This window comes from Triticum aestivum, chromosome 5B (assembly GCF_018294505.1).
Source record: "Triticum aestivum cultivar Chinese Spring chromosome 5B, IWGSC CS RefSeq v2.1, whole genome shotgun sequence".
NCBI classification, from domain to species: domain Eukaryota; kingdom Viridiplantae; phylum Streptophyta; class Magnoliopsida; order Poales; family Poaceae; genus Triticum; species Triticum aestivum.
In genome coordinates this window covers 35,423,616-35,443,567 of record NC_057807.1, presented here as the reverse complement: position 1 = coordinate 35,443,567, position 19,952 = coordinate 35,423,616, and the positions used below count along the sequence as shown (strand labels likewise).

The window sequence follows — 19,952 nt, the reverse complement described above, 5'->3', positions numbered from 1 at the left end:
CACAGGGTTTGCTGGTTCTCATATATGTGTAATCAATCAATGATGAAATCTTTCTCTCATATGTGGGGGTAACCTTCTTTCTAAAGTTGGTGACCTTAGGGCATGCACAATGGTGCTATCCTAGGAGTGCCACCTAAGATAGGTGATGAGGTGGAGGAAAGAGAATTCATAAGAAAAGGCTTGTCTTCTCTTATTTAAGAGAAGACAAGAGGTGATCTCTTAGCACAATATGTCTCACCACATTTTTAGGAATTGCTAGTTATTGAAGATAAGGCTAAGAGATGATCCATTATAGACAATCTTTTTTGTCATCTCTAAATCACATGCAAAACTTAAGATAAGACTATCTTATCAACCATTGTACATGCCCTTATCAACCCTGCTACAAGGCAACGGATGAGGATCTTGTGACCCAGACTTTTTGTGAAGTTGATGTGCAGCATATACTATTGTTTCCTTTGCCGACATATGACATGAAAGATTTCGCTGCATGGAGCCTGACAAATAACAGGATTTTCTCTGTATGTACTGCCTATTATGCTGAATGGGATCATCGACATGGGTTCAAATTAAGGCATACAAATGGTATGGGAACTGTCGATTCAAACAAGATATGGTACCATATTTGAAGTCTGCAAGGCCCTAGCAAGGTAAGAAATTTCTTATGGAGAACACTACACGGAACTTTGCCTTGTCACGTCACTTTAGCAAATAGGCATATTAAGGTCTCTCCACAATGCCTGAGGTGTTCCCGTGGTACAGATGATGTGCATCATCCTCTTCCGTTTGTCAAAAGGCCATGGAAGACCATGGATGTGGTGCAGATGATGAATCCTCAATGATCTCCAACCTTCCATCCAAACCTCCATGGTGCCTTTGACGACTGCTATAATTTAGTTTGTGTAGCTGTTTTACAATATTGTTTTAGATAATGTAATGTTGTTGCTCATATGTTTGGGAGTGGTTTCATGAACCAACCAGTGAGATTATCCCACCAGTGATTGATGTTGTAACTCGTGTCAAAGTTTTAAAAAGTTGGGTGGTTAATGTAAAAAATAAATCAATCAATGGTGAACTCTTTATCTCATATAAAAGAAAACGATATTTACATTCCTACCTCTAGTTGGCGCCCACTTATCTGTTTTTTTATCATAGTTTGCAAGCGCCCTCAATTTCAAAACTCGAATTAAATTTGTTCACACCTATTGATACAGATGCTTTTGTAATACTTTCTGTTTACATGGTACTTATAATTTTTCTTTTATAAATTAGGAGGACAAATTATTACCCTTTATAGATTATTAAGGGACAAAAAAAATTCATTTTAGGCCGGCCGCTCGGGAAGCTAGACTTGTCCAAAAAAAAAAGGTAAAAACAAAGCAAACAAAAGTAAAGAAGTCGTGTAGTGGGCCGGCCCAAAGAAGGAAAACAGGTAGGTTTCCGTCCCAAATCCCCCAAACCTCCATCGCTGGGTCTCCGGCGAGCTCTCCGGTGCCGGCCGCCAGCACCTCCCGGCCTCCTCTTCTAAGGATTTCCTCTATCAAAATAAAGAAGAAAAATAAACCGCTCCCCCACCCAAATCGATCTACCCATCTCAACCTAGCTAGGTTTCCGGCGAGGCGATGGCCAGCCTCTGTGCCAAGGCCAGCGCCGGCCATCTCCGCGTCTACGGCCCGCCGTTGCTTCATGAAGGCGCCCTGTCCATGGAGGAGAGGGAGCAGGACACATCGCTCCTCCTCATCAAGATGGGGCACCACCGCAACGAAGCCGTCAAGCTGCTCGCCTCGCACCCCGATCTGCTACGGTTCCTCGATGCGGCGACCTGCGTCGGCCTGCTCGATCCGGTCTCCAACATGGTCGTCAGCGCCCTTCTTGCCGCCGCAGCAGATCCCGTCGGCGGGGCCTCGGCGCTCGTCGGCGCCGACAAGGACGTGGAGCGGCGCTCCCTCGATGGCCTCGTCGCCTTCCTCACCTGCTTCTTCCCTCACCTCACCGACTGGGAGGCCGTCAGGTACCTTGTCCTCGCCCAAGCCGACCCGCTCGTTGCCGCGCGCATCGTCGTCGAGGACCGCCGCACCAAGTGCTTCCGCCCAGGCTCCGCGGCCACCAACGGCGCCCTCAAGCTCGCTCTCAAGTGCGCAATGGTGGCCGCCAAGCATCCGTGTCCCTCCGAGCTCGCAGGCGTGTGGCTGTCCTTGTGCTCCTCCCTCGACACCCTTGAGAAGGCCGTCTCCGTGCTCAATTCCCCCGGCCACATCCTCCACACTCTGGCCAAGCAGACGCCAGATGTCCCTTGTCCTGCTCCTGTTGGCATTGCCAGCAGCCTCATCAGGCCATGGGAGCTTGCCGCCCGTCGCAGTGAGCACGCCGCCACGGTGACCTGCCAGCATTCCTGGTCACTAAGGCGAGTGCTCCTACATACGATCCATGGTTTCTACCTGCAGGCACTCGCCAGGATGCCGGGCGGCGAGCTGCGGTCTCGCTACCACCGTAGCATGCTCAAGGCTGGCCATTGCTACGGCCCTTTCGATCCTGTCACCAACATCATCGTCAACACCATCTGGTACGAAGCCACCTTCCCACCACTGAGTCAACTGGACGACCTCGACATTCTCGGCACCTTGAACCTGATGCGGATTGAAGCACAATCCTTGTATGGACTTGTCTCTTTCCTCTGCACCCATGACAAAGATCTCAATGCCGATCAGGCCATAAGGTTCCTGCTCGACACGGATCTCAACTTGGCCGCGACAAAGCAGTGCAGCGGTGTCCAGGAAGAACAAGAAGAAGCCTTCAGGCCTGCTGCAATTGCGGCATGGCACCCCAGGCCTGATGCCCAAGCAGGATTCCTCGGTTCATGCTGGAAGCCTCAAGTCCTGTCACTGCTGACAGATAATGGGGCCCAACAAGAGCTCTCCTCTAAGTGTGTCCAGCAGCTTGCCATGCTATTGTCATCTGCTTTCAATTCCACTGGCATGTCAGTCCAGCAGAAGCAGCCAGTTGCCGTTTATGAACGGGCGTTCAATCTTTCCATGTCGGAGGGACGCAAACAGCGAAGGGATCATAAAAGAATCTCCAGAAAGGTCAAGGCTGCACTAAGCAGATATGAGATGCAGGATTCGGTGAGTTAGTTTATTCCTCAGAAGATACCACTATATATATTTGTTTGTTTGTGTCCAAAAGTACATCAACCAAAAAGCCACTCGATCAAAACAGCTGATGGACCTCGTTTGACTAATTAATTTATCCCACAAAAACCTCCACATTTTTTCATAGCAATTCCATCAGTTTAAAAGGCCTACTTGATCAAAACATGTGCTGGAACTTGCTGCTACTGATCTCCATGGACGCTTATTAGCTTGACTTTATGAACGGGCGTTCAATCTTAACATGTCAGAGGGACGCAAACAGCGTAGGGATCATAAAAGAATCTCCAGAAAGGTCAAGGCTGCACTAAGCAGATATGAGATGCAGAGTTCGGTGAGTTAGTTTATTACCTCAGAAGATACCACTACATATGTTTGTTTGTTTGTGTCCAAAATTACATCAACCAAAAAGCTACTCGATCAAAACAGCTGATGGACCTCGTTTGATTAATTAATTTATCCCACAGTCTACAGAAACCTCTACATTTTTTAACAGCAATTCCATCAGTTTAAAAGGCCTACCTGATCAAAACATGTGGTGGAACTTGCTGCTACCGACCTCCATGGACGGTTATTAGCTTGACTGAATGTGCTGCTTCTTGTGATAAGCTCGGAACGTTCATTTATGTATTCCTTTTGATTATCCCGCTGAATTGTGGCCACACATGGCACCATGTAAAGAGAGAGTGGACAAGGCCAAGAAGTTCTTTTTATTTTTCAGTGCATGATTTGGAACTTCCCCTTTTGAATGCCACACCTGCTGATTTTCTCGTTTTCTGCCGTCTTGCAGGGGCACGCCTGTTATCAGCTTCATGTCATCTGCGGTGTGAATGTATCCGTATCTGGTCGTGACTGGAAGCGAAAAACTCGTTTTGATGATGACTACTACCATCACATACATGCCAACTTTCTGGTGATGCGGGATGTTGGCTCTGTAGGTTCAGTTCCAGTACTCTTCTTTGCTGAACTTAGCAATGACGATGATGGCGACAAGGATAGCCAGCTTTTATGTTGCCCCGTGGATTTTCCAACACCAGGGGCTGGTATGGTCCCGTTCTTATGTTCAAGATAAGATTCTTTTTTTCATCAGATAGATATGGATCTTAGTTAACTGTTCTGATGCTCATATCACACACACAATCAACTCACCAGAATCTTACTTCTGAAGTCAAGATAGAAAGTACTCCCTCTGTAACTTAATATAAGACGTTTTTTGAGATGCTGTAAGTGTTTAAAAACATCATATATTAAGTTACGGAGGGAGTATATGTTTATATATTCTGTAGGTTAAATACGGATGTTGTCTGTTTTGTTGTTAAAAAAATTAAGTGCGTGTATATCTCTGCTATGATTACTAATTGTGGTCTGCATACGTGTGCCAGAGCCAGTGCGCTGCCTTTTCTGCGAGCTAGAAGGGATCAGGATTGTGCACCCGGCTAGTGGGGAGGGATTCCATGGGCACGAGGTGGACTTTGGGAAGATGGTCCGCGGAGAAGATCTATATGACAACGGCTACTATCGGGAGGTGTACAACAACGATCGCATTCTAAGTAATAGCGATTATGTTACGGACTGGATGCACGATGGACTCGAGGAGGACTACATGTACCTAGGTAGCAATGACTTCACCATCAAGGAAGACGACGGCCATGAGTCGGATGAGTATGGAGACGAGTAGTGTATATAGTGACAGGGGTGTAGTATTCACTTCACTGATGATCCTCGGATTAAGCTGTAGCTAGTTTGTTTTTCATAGGATCAGCAAGTCTGTCGGCCTCTTGCTCTATGCTTTTCAGTTTTGCTGGTCCTACAGATAGACAAGACAGGTTGACATCAAAAGGATCCTGCAAGTCATCAAAAGGATATTGCAAGTCATCAGAAGGATAGTGGTTTTGAGGAGTACTTGGGAATTGTAACTCGAGAAGGATGGACGAAAGCAAATCGTTTTCAGCCCATTGAAGACCGGTTTGCTAAAAGATTATTGCATGAAACTTATAAGGATTTTTTTGGTGGGGAGAGGATGAGGGTCAGCGAAGAGTTCACTGGGCTTCTTGGGATACTTGGGAGTACTGAAAGGGTGTTTACTCATGCTTAGTGCATCAGGGCCTGACGTGATAACTGGCTTCCCTGAAATTTTGCTTTAAAACCAAGTCCAGGAAGTATGAATGGTAGGCATACAATACAAGGATGAGCCAGCTTGTCATCAGAGTTGGTAATTCCTGGAATGAACAATTGGTCAGACGATTCCTCCGTCCGCATGGTGCGGGTATCATCGTTAATATGAGTGCACCTGATGATTCAAAGGGGGATTTTACTGCCTGGCATTATGAAAGAAATGGCCTTTTTACCATGATGTGTGCCTACACTGTTTGTTTACAACCTCAAGAAAAAAGATAGTGCAAAACCCGGGGCAAGTGCGGCAGGAGATTTTCTTCTTCTTCACGAATACGCTAAGCTTGCGTTGCCGAATAAGGTGAGATTTTTTGCTTCACGAGTGGCCTGGGACAGCGCTTGTACTGTTTGTTGTGGCTACAAGACTGAAACTAGATTTCGTCCTTGAATCAAATGGAGAAAGCATTGCGGGCTGCGTCGCCTGGCAGTGCAAGTCCATTGCTGGTGGAATGAACACTGTCTTTCTGTTTGACAGTGCAGAGCATCAACCATTATCTCTGTTGTGTGCTACTACTTGCCTCGCTACGGTAGGTTTGTTATTCAGGGCAGAATGTGCGCAATTATGATCTGCATCTTTCAGGAGTAGTTGCTCGCAAATAAAATGTCCCCAAATTTGATTGTTTCACTCGCATAATTTAGAGAAAACACATAGTGGCACACACACATAAATTAGCATGCGTACGTGCTGGGTTCAGGCACTAACAGAGAAAGCCAATACGGACGGCTTTTCGGATCTAGCAGCCTTGTTAACTGCAAACTAAACACAATAGGCTTCGGGTAGGAATTAGCGAAGGACGCGACTAACCACCAGCCGACTGGTGGTTTAGCGACAGATCCGCACGATCGGGAACCTGAGTCCCTCCCGCGCGTGATCCAATTCGGCAGCTCCACCCACGACCCAGACTTCTCTCGCTAGGCCCACCTCCCCCCTACTGCGTCCTTCCCCGCGCAACGGATCGAGGCCCAATTTGGCCCACCTCCCCCCTCCTGCACGTGACTTACCACCCAAACCCTACTTTCTTACCTCCATCGCAAGAAACAGCCACCTGCCCCGATCAGTTCTCTCCTCTCTCCCCGACGCGCCACCATCGCCGGCAACATCGACGCCAGATCAGATCCACCAAAAAAAAGGGAAACCATGAAAAAACACCACCAAAACACAAGGATTTGAGGGAGGGCCCCGGTTTACCACAAGAACATCACAGGGGTTATCATCAATTCGTCCATATTTTGTCATAATCAGTCAAAAAAGAAAGGAGGTAAGTGATTCAACCTCTATACCCATGCTGCATTTGCATTTCATACCAATAAAATCAAGGGGGGAAAACATGGGGAAAAAACAACAAGAACTAAAACATGCAAGAAAAGGTAGTATTTTTACTACATGTGTGTAATTCCCATGTTGAAATTGAGTTACCACTCAAATTCAGTCAGGTTACCAACAAAAAGATTGACTAAATTTCATCTTTTACAGTCAAGTTAGAAAATACATGTATGAATTTTCTCATTAAAACTGACATACCATCTCGATTGAAAATAGATTACCAGAGTGTGTGCATTGAGTAATCAGCATCCTGTAAGACTTATTCAACATAAAAAAAGATCCCTTTCTTCCTTTATATATTGAACACACCCATCCTTTATATATTGAACACACCCATGTCAAAACAAGTTATCGTGCTAATTCATTACAAATTACCAGGAAAAACTCAGAACCAAAGGTGCTAAAAACACTACAAGAATACCATGTGTTGATTTACATTGTTGCCACCATTCTTTTTTGATAAAAATGATGTTCATGAAATGAGGTTCATAGAAACTGTCGCTGTCATACTCCCATATACTGGTTACTGCCAAAACGATACCTGTTATAAAACAGAAGTTATCATGGCATTAAAAGGAAAAAAAATATAGTTGTTGTGAAAAAATAATCAAGATTGCTAGTAATTGTGGAAAATTAATTGGTGTAATCATATGTACTAGCAGGTGCTACGACACAAGAAAATGGCGCATGACAACGGGGGTAATGTGGATGTCATGATGAGTGGTGTGGGGACAAACCAACAGTGTGAATATGCACACACGGCAAGCTTTGATTCTGCCAAAACAGATGAAGGTAAAACATTTACCATGCTACCACAATTTTGTACACAAATTTGTTACTATCGTACTTGAATTGCAACTACCACCTTAGGTTATTTACAACTATCACATTCACCATGAAACAGTTGACAAATGACGTAGCTTGATGCACACAGGTTACCATGAATTTAGGTACAATTACCACACTTACTGCATACAAATTATCATGCAATCTGTATTGAAAATGGAATTACATGTTTTCACTGGTTACCATGAATTTAGGCACAGTTACCTCACTTACTACATACGAATTATCATGCAATATGTATTGCAATTGGAATTTCATGCTTTCACTTTACAGCTACAAAAAAACATCTTAATGCATGCAAACTTTACCAAGCAACTGGAGTACAAGTTACCACTAGTTTTGGCATGCAGAAAAATATAACACAAAATAACAACTTTCAAAAACATTACAGGTGCTACTTCTAGAAGCAACCCGATGGTTCGAGAAACAAGCAAAGAACCGACTACTAGCAGCATAGGGGGGAGAGAAAGCTTCTTTGATCATTCAGTCAGCAAGCCAGCGAGTCCAGAAACAGGGGGAGAGAATGCTGAACAGGGAGACAAAAATACCGAGGCATACTCCACACCGAAACCTCCTGATGAAACGATGAAGTTTGATACTTTTGAGGAAGCTTATGAACACTACAGGCAATATGCACAGAGACATGGGTTTGGAATAAGACTGGAATACAGAAAAACAATCAAAGATAATACTGTAAGCAGAGTCCTCCTGGTTTGTGGGAAATACGGCAAGCCAAAAACAAACAAGGAAGAGATAGAGGATGTGCAGGACCCAAAAGGCATCGTGAAGAAGAGGAAAAGAGGGAAGGTTGTGAGGTCGGGATGTCCGGCCCACCTTTACATCACCCACACGGATGCGTGGTGGAGAGTCAAACGCTTCAACAACGACCACAACCACCCTCTAATAAGAAAGCCGTCCTTGACAAAGTTCCTATCATCACATAGGAACATTCCAAAAGATGAGTAGGACTTCTTGAAGATATTGCACGGATGCAACATAGAGACAGCCAGACAGATGCAACTAATGGAATGGTTCTACGGGAATCCTAAAGATGTACCATACACAACAAAGGACATCGCAAACCAGCGAGCTAAATTCCGGATGGAGTATCGCCATGCTGATGTGGGGAGCACAATCTCGTACTTCCAAGATATGAAGGCACAAGATCCAGATTTCTATTGGAGAATAAAGCTTGATGATGAGGACAGAGTGGAGAATTTATTCTGGATAGATGGTGCGTTGCGCAGGGCATATGCTAGATACAATGATGTCATCTCATTTGACACAACATACATGACAAACATGTACAAAATGCCCTGTGCACCCTTCATTGGCATTAATAACCATGGGCAGTCGATCCAATTTGGTTGTGGGTTTGTTTGAAACGAACTATCTGGTAACTTTGTGTGGCTGTTTAATGCATTCTTGCATGCAATGGGTGGAATTGCGCTAAAGAACATAATAACAGATCAAGATTTTGCAATGAGGAGTGCTATTGATGAGGTGTTCATCGGGATAGTACACAGGAATTGCCGCTGGCATATAATGAAAAAAGCACAAGAGAAGCTTGGGAAGCTGATGGCTGACAATGACCCACTAAACAATGCATTCAAGGATTGTGTTGACAACAGCCTGACTGGTATTTTACTTCCCACCCCTCACTAGCTTAAAACACAGAAAAATGGGCACATAGAAAATGGGTTTAGATGCATGATAACAACAGTTACCATGTAACAAAGTGACAAGTTACCAGAGGATTATAACAAAATTACCTACATTAGTTGCTTTCTGTACTACCCCTATAATGTCCATGTTTGATGTACACATTTCATTTGTTCACCCCACTAGTTAAAACAAAACTTTTCAATCACCAGCTAGTCTGATTGATATGAATATCTTTTTGTTGCTAGTTAAAAATGTTGCTTGTACTACACACACAGAGTGCTATTCGCTTTGGAAAAAGAAAATCTTATCCTGTATGCAAAGTACTTACCATGATCCTTCAACTAAAGTAACCATGTGTGTGTGACATAATTATCAACAGCATTGGTGTTCCTAGTTACCAGCTATGTTTGAACAGATGTTACCATCCTCCAATACTTGATGTTACCATGTTTATATTATGAATGCAGTTGAGGAGTTTGAGCACAAATGGTGGGTGATGATGGAAGCGTATGGCCAGACTGACAACGAGCATTTCCATTGGCTGTGGGAGAACAGGAAGTGTTGGGTCCCGGTATACTATATGCACGACTTTTTCCCGTTCTTGCAGACCACGGCAAGAAGCAAGGGATTTAACTCTGTGCTTAAGAAGTATGTCAACCCAAACAACTCACTGGTCAAATTCGCACAACAGTACACTGCGATACAGGATAAGGTGATGGCTAGCGTGTCAAAAGAGCAGTTGGAAACAGTGTACAAAGAAACCGAAATGTACTCGATGAACCCGTTGGAGATGCAGGTGCGGGGGCTATACACACATAACTTGTTTTGCAAGTTCCAGGTGGAGATGAAGGTGAAATCTGCATATAGATGCGACACATTGGATGATGATACTTTCAAGGCCAGCTCAGTACGCGGGATAATACCGAAATATGGAGACAGGGACTACCATGTGCAAGCAAACATGGTTGAAGAGACATACTCGTGTAGTTGCTGCAAGTTTGATCGTGACGGGCTACTGTGCACGCACGTACTACGAGTTATGGACCAAATTGGGGTATACGAGATACCTGAAAAGTACATCCTAAAGAGGTGGACTTGGGATCCAGAGGAGGATCTTATTCAACCTGATTTCGAACAGCCGACAGTTAAGAAGTCGATGCCAGAGGAGGGGAAAAGCGTCATGCGATACACGTCAATTCTTAAAGAATTTAAGGCATCGGCCAAAGATGCTTGCCTAACAGATGACGGGACCAGATTGGCAAGAAAACACCTGTATAATTTCAAGGAGGAGCTTGAAATCCTGAAGAACAATCAACTTAAAAAAGCAAGAAAGGAAAAGGAAGAAGCAAAAGGATCGTTTCAAGGAAAGCCGGATCCCTGCTCGATACATGTGGGGCGGATGAATGAAGACAACCCTGTCACACATCACCAAAACGCCCCCGATGCAAGACATCTGGAGAACCCAGCCACACAACAAACAAGTGTCACTAATGTGAATCAACAGGAGAACGCCGCCACACAACAAGAAAGTGCTACTAATGTGCAGCGATAGGGTAACCCTGCCACACAGCAAGAAAGTGTGCGGGTGACGATACATGCTAGCAAAAACAATCACGCTTTTGTCATCCAGCCCCCACATCCTGATGCAGCTCCATCCTCAAACGCAAAGTTGATACTAGACCCTCCCAAGACTGTAACGAAAGGGCGGCCAAAGTCAAAAAGAAAGCAATCAGGTTTTGAGATTGCAAAACCAAAGACAAAAAGGAAATGTGGTGTATGCGGGAGTATGGAACATGACAAACGCACATGCAAATCTCCCCTAGCAAGATAAATGAAGAAGGTGCTATTAAAATGGAAGATGGTGGCTGCATTTTTTTTCATGGACCATAATGTGCAAGCTACGAGCCCCATAACATTCCAGTTATCAGCATTGTATCATAGATTTTATCATGGCTTTGTAATGCAAAACAAGTGTATCTCTATAATTTAAGCAAGCTATCAGTACCCTGTTATGCCAGTTACCAGCAAATGTTTGATGGGATTGACATGGATTTGTAAATCCAAAATTTTTATTTCTTAACCAAGCTATCAGTACATTATTATGCCAGTTACCAGCAATGTATGATGGAATTGACATGGATTTGTAAAAGCCAATGTTTTTATATCTACATTTTTTGAAGGCTACCAGCACTGCATTGTATTACTTATGGACAAAAAATTAGTCCTCCTTGCACTTCTAAAAATTGCTTATGAACAAATTATAATCACAGTAGTGAATTATATCATATAGTCAGTGATTTTGAACTGTGTATACTATAGTAAAACAACATGACAACACTTTGCTCCATGGCACTGTCATGACAGATTCAAATAAAAAAAGTTATCATCAGAGTTTGGTAGAACTTATCACACTGTAGTAAAAAATACCACCTCATCACCCGCTGCCGAACAGATGATAGCGCCACTGTTTGCACTTGTTTTGATAATGATCTAACCACCTCAATGTCATAATTTTCCGGAGAGCTGGAATTTGTTCATGAGTTAAGGCTGGAACATTTTTGCCATCCCACACCTCAAGGAACGTGCAGGCGAAAAATCCACAATCAATGCTGAAACATTTGTGATGAAAAAAACAACACAAAATCAATTTAATTGGAGTTTCGGACCGGGTCAAAATAAATAGGGATGACAAACATGTAGTTGGGATGTTAAAAAGAGAGTGAGTAATCCACAACTAACCCATTTTCCTGTTTCAACACATCAATGTACACAAGTTCATAGTCCTCAATCTGCTTATGCGAGTCCTTGTAATTTATCAACCAGGCCTTCTTTATTGCGTTCATGTATCTTGTCGCATGCTCGAGAAGAGAAGGACTATCTTGGTCACACAATGAATCTAGAACTTCAAACCGCTTCGCCCTAAGATTTAGTGACAACACATACCAATGCCCGCCATCTGGACCGTGGTCCAACTTTTGCAAAGCAGGGAATAGCAGCTGAAAAAATTTAAAAGGCAGTAAGCATAAAAGTAGTTGGAAAAGAAACAAAATTACCAAGATAACAAATGGTGATGAAATTCACAAAGGGAGGCAACTAGAAAAGGAAGTTATCAGGGCAGAAAGGTCAAAAGTTACCAGTGTGCATGAAACAGGTTATCATGACATGAAGAACAAACAATATCCGCAAATAACAGGAAGTTACATGATATTATCAGGAAGTTACCAAGACACTAACTGTACAGTTACCAGATCCATCAAACATAACATACCTGATCCTGGTGACTAAGAATGTAAAACTTGTCCCGTCGAAAATACTTCAGTAAACACTTGGATTTGAAGTCTCCTAACAACAGATACACAAAGAGCACCCAAGGGAAGATGAGCCTGTTTGACGTTTCCTTATACTGGAGAACGCGAACATGTAACTCGGCAATGCTGGTTGATAGTTGCCCAACTCCCTTCACACAATTGGCAAGCTCACCAAGGGTAACCCACCTACCATCAATGTTGATGACCCTAAGACTACAAAAAACAAAAAACAAAAAAAAAGATTTAAAAAATACATTTAAAAAAAGGCATACAAAATAATGATTTGTGTTAAGAAAGATGAGAAAAAGGATGGAAACATACTCTTTAATCTTAGAGTTAGAATCAGTAGTATGCTTGATAACTTCATTGTAAACGTACTCTGCCTCCTCGCTCGGTGTGAGGGTGGCAAAAGGTGGGAGCAGGTATTTGGACGGGTGGGTGACCCTAACTTTCCGAATAAAGGATTTAGGTGTTGAACTGCGTACTAAATGCTCTGTGCGAGGTGGTAACTCTGGTGTAACAAATGTTGGACTTTGGGGGTTGTCTGGTAGAAACAGAAAAAAGGGAAAACCATGAATTATCATCAGATGGGAGAAAGAATTATCAAGTGATGGGTCAAAACATATCAACTGCCACATGTTTTGATTATCAAGTGGTGGTCCATAATTGAAAAAACAAAGAAAGTGGTTTGTGCAAAGGTTGCAATGTTCATGGAGCAGAAAAAAAATCACCTATTTGAACATTAGATTTCCCTTTTAATGCTGGATTGTCATGTTCAAATTCTTCCCACCACATGAGAACCTCATCATCGTCAATCTCAACATCATACACTTGCACACGACTAGCTTCCGGCGTTACTTAAATAAAAAAACAGCGATGAGGACATGAACAGTAGTGATAAACAACATAAATTGTTGCAAAAAAAATCAGGTATTAAAAATTGAGACAAGATACAAGAAGTTATCAGGAACACAATATAAAAGATACCAGGCAATGTGAATGTGGATTACCAGCACACATGTATGGGCCTTTTAAGGAACAAATTAGATAACACTGGTGCATAACGAGGAACAGCTGTGATATAAACTAATCATCATAACATGTTAAAAGAAAGACCAAAAAGAATTGTATAGCCCAGAATTGGCAAAGAATGCATATGGCTAGAGTTATTGTGTCAATGGATCATAAATTGACAGGATTTGAACATTTGAGTTACCAAGATATGTCATATGGAGTTATCAGGGTGATTGGAAAAAATTGAAGGAGTAATGAAAAAGTTCAGATGAATAACTACGAGTACAGTACTGTTTTGTAAGCATGACAATGAATTAAGGAAAATAAATAGGCAATGATAGGAGATGTACGTATCACGCGCTTACTAAAAGTCAGTAACAGATAACATCGGCTTTCAAAACTGACAAAGTTACCAGGGGGGGGGAGGAGGATGGACTTATCGTCTATGCTTGCATCGTACAAAATATTGTAGCGGACACAACAGAAATATATATTACGGGTACTGAAAGCACATATGTTCATTTACATCACACAAAGCATATAAGTAGTATTATATTCATCCATACACACGGAATGATAGAAAGTTCCAAACAATACGATGAACACTGACATATCTCAATCCATCACTCTCGCGGCATAAAAGCGAAGACACAAGGTCTTCACTTACCAGAGTTGTTGGGTGGCGGAGCCCAAGCAACCGGTTGAGCCTTGGTAACTTTCATCAATGCCTTGCCCTTCGAGTCAGCATCAACAGGAGCTGCGAGCCCTAAAACGGCGTCACGGCCAGTAGCTGGTTCTGCAGGTGGTACTTGAGCAGATGGCGCCGCCACAGGTGCTTCTAGTGCTGCAGGTGGTACTTGAGCATATGGCGCCGCCGCAGGTGCTTCTGGTGCTGCAGGTGGTACTTGAGCCAACGTTGGTGCAGCTTGAGCCGTTGCAGTTGCTTTAGTAGATGGTGGCACTTGAGGACTCGCACCAAAGATGTCATCCAGCCCAAGAGAGCAGCTGGGTGGCGTAAAATTACCATCGTAGTTTCCAGCTCCAGGGGTGCTCAACTCCAATGCATGGTCAGCTACTGCTTCAAAACATGACAAGTAACACACAAATAAGGAAAAAGGCATCAGGAAAACATCTAGATGACATTGTATTTGTTAGTACCAGAAACAATATCTTGAGTTATCATGTATTAGACAGACAAGTTATCAACATAAGAAAATTAAGTTACCAACCTGTGACAACAGGATTATCGGCATCATTCTTTTCACCTCCAGCTGTAGCCGTATCAGTAGGCATATTGTCTCTGGTACTTCCCATAACTTTCTCAGCTACAGCGGAAAAAGATTAAACACATCGTCAACAAAAAACATCATAAAAATACAAGAAACAAAAAACAAATGTGATGGCAAACAGAACTACCTTCACTTCCATCATGCGCTATATTAGGGACGACTTCATTTTCGCATTCAATAGCTACAGTCACGCTGGCGATATCTTCAACAGCAGCAGTAACAATTGCCGCTGCAGCTAGCTGAAAAACAGCGTCATCAGAAACACCAGCCGATGTCGCCGCAACAGCATCAGATGCACCCTCGCTAGATGCTGCTGCTTTTTCAGACGGAGATGTCGCCGTGGGAGATTCATCAAGATGGATAACTTCTGTTGTCTCCGATGACGTTGTCTGGGACAATGTTGCCCTTAGTCGTGGAGAGGATCTGGTCTTGGCGAATTTCACCTTTTTCACTGCACTTTTATCTTTTGAACGACTGAAAAAATCGATACACAAGGGTAGTAGTGAGATTACACATGTTGTTAAACCTGAGTTACCACATGCTTCAATCAAAAAAGGATGTCACATACTTCAGGTATAAGTAGCATCCAGGGAAAAAATTACAAAGTAATCAAGGACTATAAATATAAAGTTGTATGTGAACACCTTTTTCCTGGTTCACTTGGAGAACCCTTAGCAGCAGCAACTTGTTTCATAGGTGCACTGAATAAAAAAAATAACCAAATGTTACAAGCACATACAACTATCAAGATTGGTAACTCTAAATTACCAGGGGGGCAAAGTTGAGTTATCAATGTTCATCAACATGAGTTATCAGACAACAAGAACAAAATAACTGCTGAACATAAACGAAAGTAACAATTTGAATACCTTTTCACTGGTGCAATCCCTGAATCCTTAGCAGCAACAGATTGTTTGCCGGGGGCCCTGCAGATGAAAAATAAGCAAGTTGATCACCGGCATGAAATTACCCAAACTACCTTAAACAAACGACTGTATTTACCATGTTGTTTCAGGCACATAATTGATAAGAAGGACATTGGAAAATAATAATTCACCTGCGTGGGGCCTCCTGCCGCAAAGTGGACAGTGGGACAGAGGCACCGGTTCCCTTTTCAGCCACGCGTATACCAAGCTCCTGGACCACAACTTTCTTCACAGCTTCATGAATCTCATATGCTGACAGTGCAATTGGTGAAGACGGCCTTTGCGATGGGCTGGCAGGCACAGCTGGTGAAGTTGGACGGGGGGGTGATGGCACAATTGGTGAAGCTGAACGGGGGGGGGGTGATGGTAGCCTCAGCTTCTTGCGCCTCTGGTAAGCCAAATTTTTCAAAAGCTCAGCACCGCACCGCTTGACAGAAGAGTCAGTGGCCGCCTCAGCTTGCGTGTCTGTCAGACCTTGCTGGCTAAGCCCTCGATCACCTGATTCGACGGATGCTGCATGAGATGTTCTAGTGAGTAAGATCTGAGACTCAACGAGGTTATCGCCGGCAGGGCAGACAGGGGTGTCTTCAACATTTGGTCCTGTGGCATCATGGGCTTTGACAGTTGCACCATCAAGATGTGTGGTCTCATCATCAGCTGGACCGCTGCCCATGTCTACATCCACGGTACCACTGCCTGAAGCAACAAAAGGATCTTTAGGGCGACGACGAACAACTCGATAGTCATCATCATCATCATCGGAGTCAGCGTTAGAATCAGAATCATCGCCTCCGTGATAATCGTCATCGCTGTCAGAATCTTCAGCCACATTCTTTCCAGCACTTTCTGTCCGCCTGCCTTGCGATGACCGTGTAGTCCTTGACGTCGTACGGGCGGCAGAGGAGATAACGTTCAATCCAGCGTCTAGCTGACGAGATGCATGTGAATGGCCCTCATCATCTAAAGCGGTGAATGATTCCACAAGATTGCCTAGGATGCCAGCCATGGCGGACGTGAATCGAGCAACTATCTGAGTTAATTTGGCAAATTTCTGTTCAACATAAAAAATGAAAAAAGAATGGAAATAACTAGTAAGTTATCACAAAAATGCAACAAAAGTTATCATGAATATCAAGTTATCACAGGAATGCTACAATCATCATAATAAATGCAACCAAAAGTTATCATGATATCAAGTTATCACAGAAATGCTACAAAAGTTATCAAGGCATTGCACTAATAATTATCACATGGTTGCATCATAATTATATTTTATATAGAGGATATGCCACAATGGAAATCATCCAGATTAGTAAAGAGTGACAAGTTGGCAACAAATCAGGGTAACCACAAATGGGTGCAAAATATAATTTATCAGCCAATGAAAGAACATAAAATAGCAAAAAAAAAAGATCAAAAAACTAGGTTACATGCTCACCTCTTCACTGCAGCTTGGGGCAGTATGAACACGCATAAACTTGTCAAGACCTTCCACACCACCAAAGAGACAGAAATTCATGCCAAACTCAGGCTTCAACTGGAAAAAAATGTAACCATCACAGATAAGTAACAACAAACAAACAATGAAAATAAAATGCAGTTGAAAAGCAGACTGTGAACTAAAAAACATAGATATATATTACCGGTAGTTTCCCGAAAGAAACTTTGTCAGCCTGAACATCCTTGTTGAGGACAAGAGTTATCAGCTTCTTTGTCCATACATTGATGGGAAAAGGACCATCAGGCAGTTCGATGCCAAGTCCAGAAAGATCAATCGCATGAATGTACAACAGCTGATAAGAAAAACAGAAGCGCCATGGTAAACACTTACAAAAATCAGCCACAAAGTGACAAAGAAAATGACAAATGACAAAAGAGAAGGTAAGAGGAAAGCATCGTCACTTACATTGTAGAAAAGAAGGCAACCCCTGGTAGGCTTGCGTTTCAACAGCGCCTTGTGCAGTTCATCAGCAATAAATTTGGACCAATTGAGATTCTTAACACCATTGATGTCACGCTGCAATATAAAAAACAGCACTGAAGTTCACCGAATGCACCACAAAAAATATGAAAGTTATCACACTGACATATATAAAAGTTATCAGGCACACAAGAAAGAAAATGACATATTCACAAAAAACTTACCAGCACAGCATACCAACGGGGGCTAACTTTATTGGAGGTGGTCGGGGCAATGACTGTATTCCCCGCAAGCAGAAGCCACATACGCTTGAAAGTGTCATCAGAATTTTCAGAACCCTTTATGAGATCAACAAGATCAGTCATTTTAGGGGCATATCCGAGCTCGCCAAACAACTCAAGCCCTAACTCAATATCAGTTTCAGATGAGAGGTTGTAAGGGACATAATTCCCTCCACGCGGCACACCCATAACACGATGCACGTATTCTTCATTGACCGGAAGCCTGCCTCGGCCTGGTACGACCACCTCACGCGAATTGGGGTCGTAGAGATCAGCAAGCCACACACTGAGATTGTTGAATAGATGGTCACATTGGATATTTCGAAGGCTAGTTAAATCCATATCATCAATGGCACCCTTCCTGTCATCATTCACGTCCTTGCATGCTAGAAGAAGCGAACTGGGTGAGGCTCTGTTCCGCGGAGGAGGGCGTTTCGCCTTCTTCGAAGGAACCTCATCGATTCCATCGTCATCTCCTTTACGCTTCCTTGGCATTGTCTCCCTGACACGTAGGAAAAAAATGAATACATTGTTTATAAAACCAGTGTTTGACAAAGCAATAATACAGCTGATAAAAGGAAACAAGCAAACTGCAAATTGGTCGCACATGCTAAAAAAAGTAAAACAGATAGCACAGGTATATAAAAAGCATGTGAGACTGATAATTGAGGCACAATGCAATTGGTAAGTTACAACCAAATTACCAATGATAAGAAATAGCATTCACACATGCTCATTAATAACCCAACTAAAACAAAATGAATGAGAAATAAGCGTTGTGCTACATATAGTTAGTCTAGCAAAAACTTATGGTAACTACAGTAAGATGACAGAGGTAAGTGTAAAACCATCACCATGATAATTCAACCATAACAAGACAACACTGATAAATAGCAGAGTTTAAAGCATCTGGTAATTTGAGTGCAATATAGTTGGTAAGTTCAATATAGACATCATGATAATTGAACGGAACAAATCATAACAAGCAAATCAAGCAATGTAAACAAGCTAATTGGAGCAGCACAAAAGCCTAATCAATGGACAAACCGCATCTAACAAAACCAACATAAAACAACATTATGTGAAAAAACTTAGGGTTGCTTTTTAAATCCTCATCCACTTATGCACAACTTGAAATCCATAAACACCAAACATTGTTGGATGTCCTAAACAACCACATCCACAACAGTAACACCATAACAAAATCCCTATTAGAACCAACCACACTTACCACCACTAAGACCTATCCACGCCCACGATTACCACAAAATTAAACCAGATGTCCGAACCATATTCAAACTGAACTTAGAAGGCGACATAGCCTAGCCCAATAGCAACAACGACCGCCAGAATCTAAGAGTCCGAGCACCAAAAATCAACGGCGAAGCATGGAGGCGGAGCAACAGGAAATACAGAGCGGGGCGGGTGGATGGGTGGGGGAATGAGGGATGCGCTACTCAACTTCGACTCAGAAATTAGAAGCCGGCCTTAATCTAACCTAATATGAACAACAATCTACCAGTTTCGACGGCTCCAACCTAAATCAATGGCGGACCAGAGCGGCGGAGCAAAAAGAGAAGGAAAACAGGGCACGGGGAATGCGTTCCTCACCGTATCCACCAGTCGCCGTCCGCCGCGAACCGGAACTCGCCACCAGCAGCAACCGTCGCGCACGAGGGGGAGGGGAGCGAGAGGAGATTCGAATGGAGAGGCCGGAATCAGAGGAAGAAGAAGTAGTGCGGGCGAACGCGAGAGGGGGCGAGTGGGGATCGTGGCATTGGGCGATATGGGCGGTTCCAGTGGACCCACTAGTCAGCGACACACATCGATGGTAACGACTACCGCCACCCGCGCTGCGCGCACCAGGAGCAACGCGGTCCGTTGGATCCGGATCGGACGGCTGTCGAGTCGTGCGGATTTGAAGCAAATGAACAGTCGACTGGTGGATAGATTAGTCGATTAGCGAATAGAGAAGCTCGGCTGTTTTCTATGATGCCATGTTCTCTCGAACATGAATAGCATATTCGTCAATGTTAAACTATCAAGTGAGCTCGGAAGAG

General features: G+C 43.3%; 1 protein-coding gene across 1 annotated transcript; it reads left to right on the top strand.

The window, feature by feature from the left end:
• The first annotated feature begins 1,420 nt into the window (after positions 1-1,420).
• On the top strand, positions 1,421-5,768 carry LOC123110251 (uncharacterized). Its single transcript, XM_044530726.1, has 3 exons — positions 1,421-3,122; positions 3,937-4,189; positions 4,529-5,768. Exons 1-3 carry the CDS (start codon positions 1,623-1,625, stop codon positions 4,822-4,824), a joined length of 2,049 nt encoding a protein of 682 aa, XP_044386661.1. The 5' UTR covers positions 1,421-1,622; the 3' UTR covers positions 4,825-5,768.
• Positions 5,769-19,952: the final 14,184 nt, after the last annotated feature.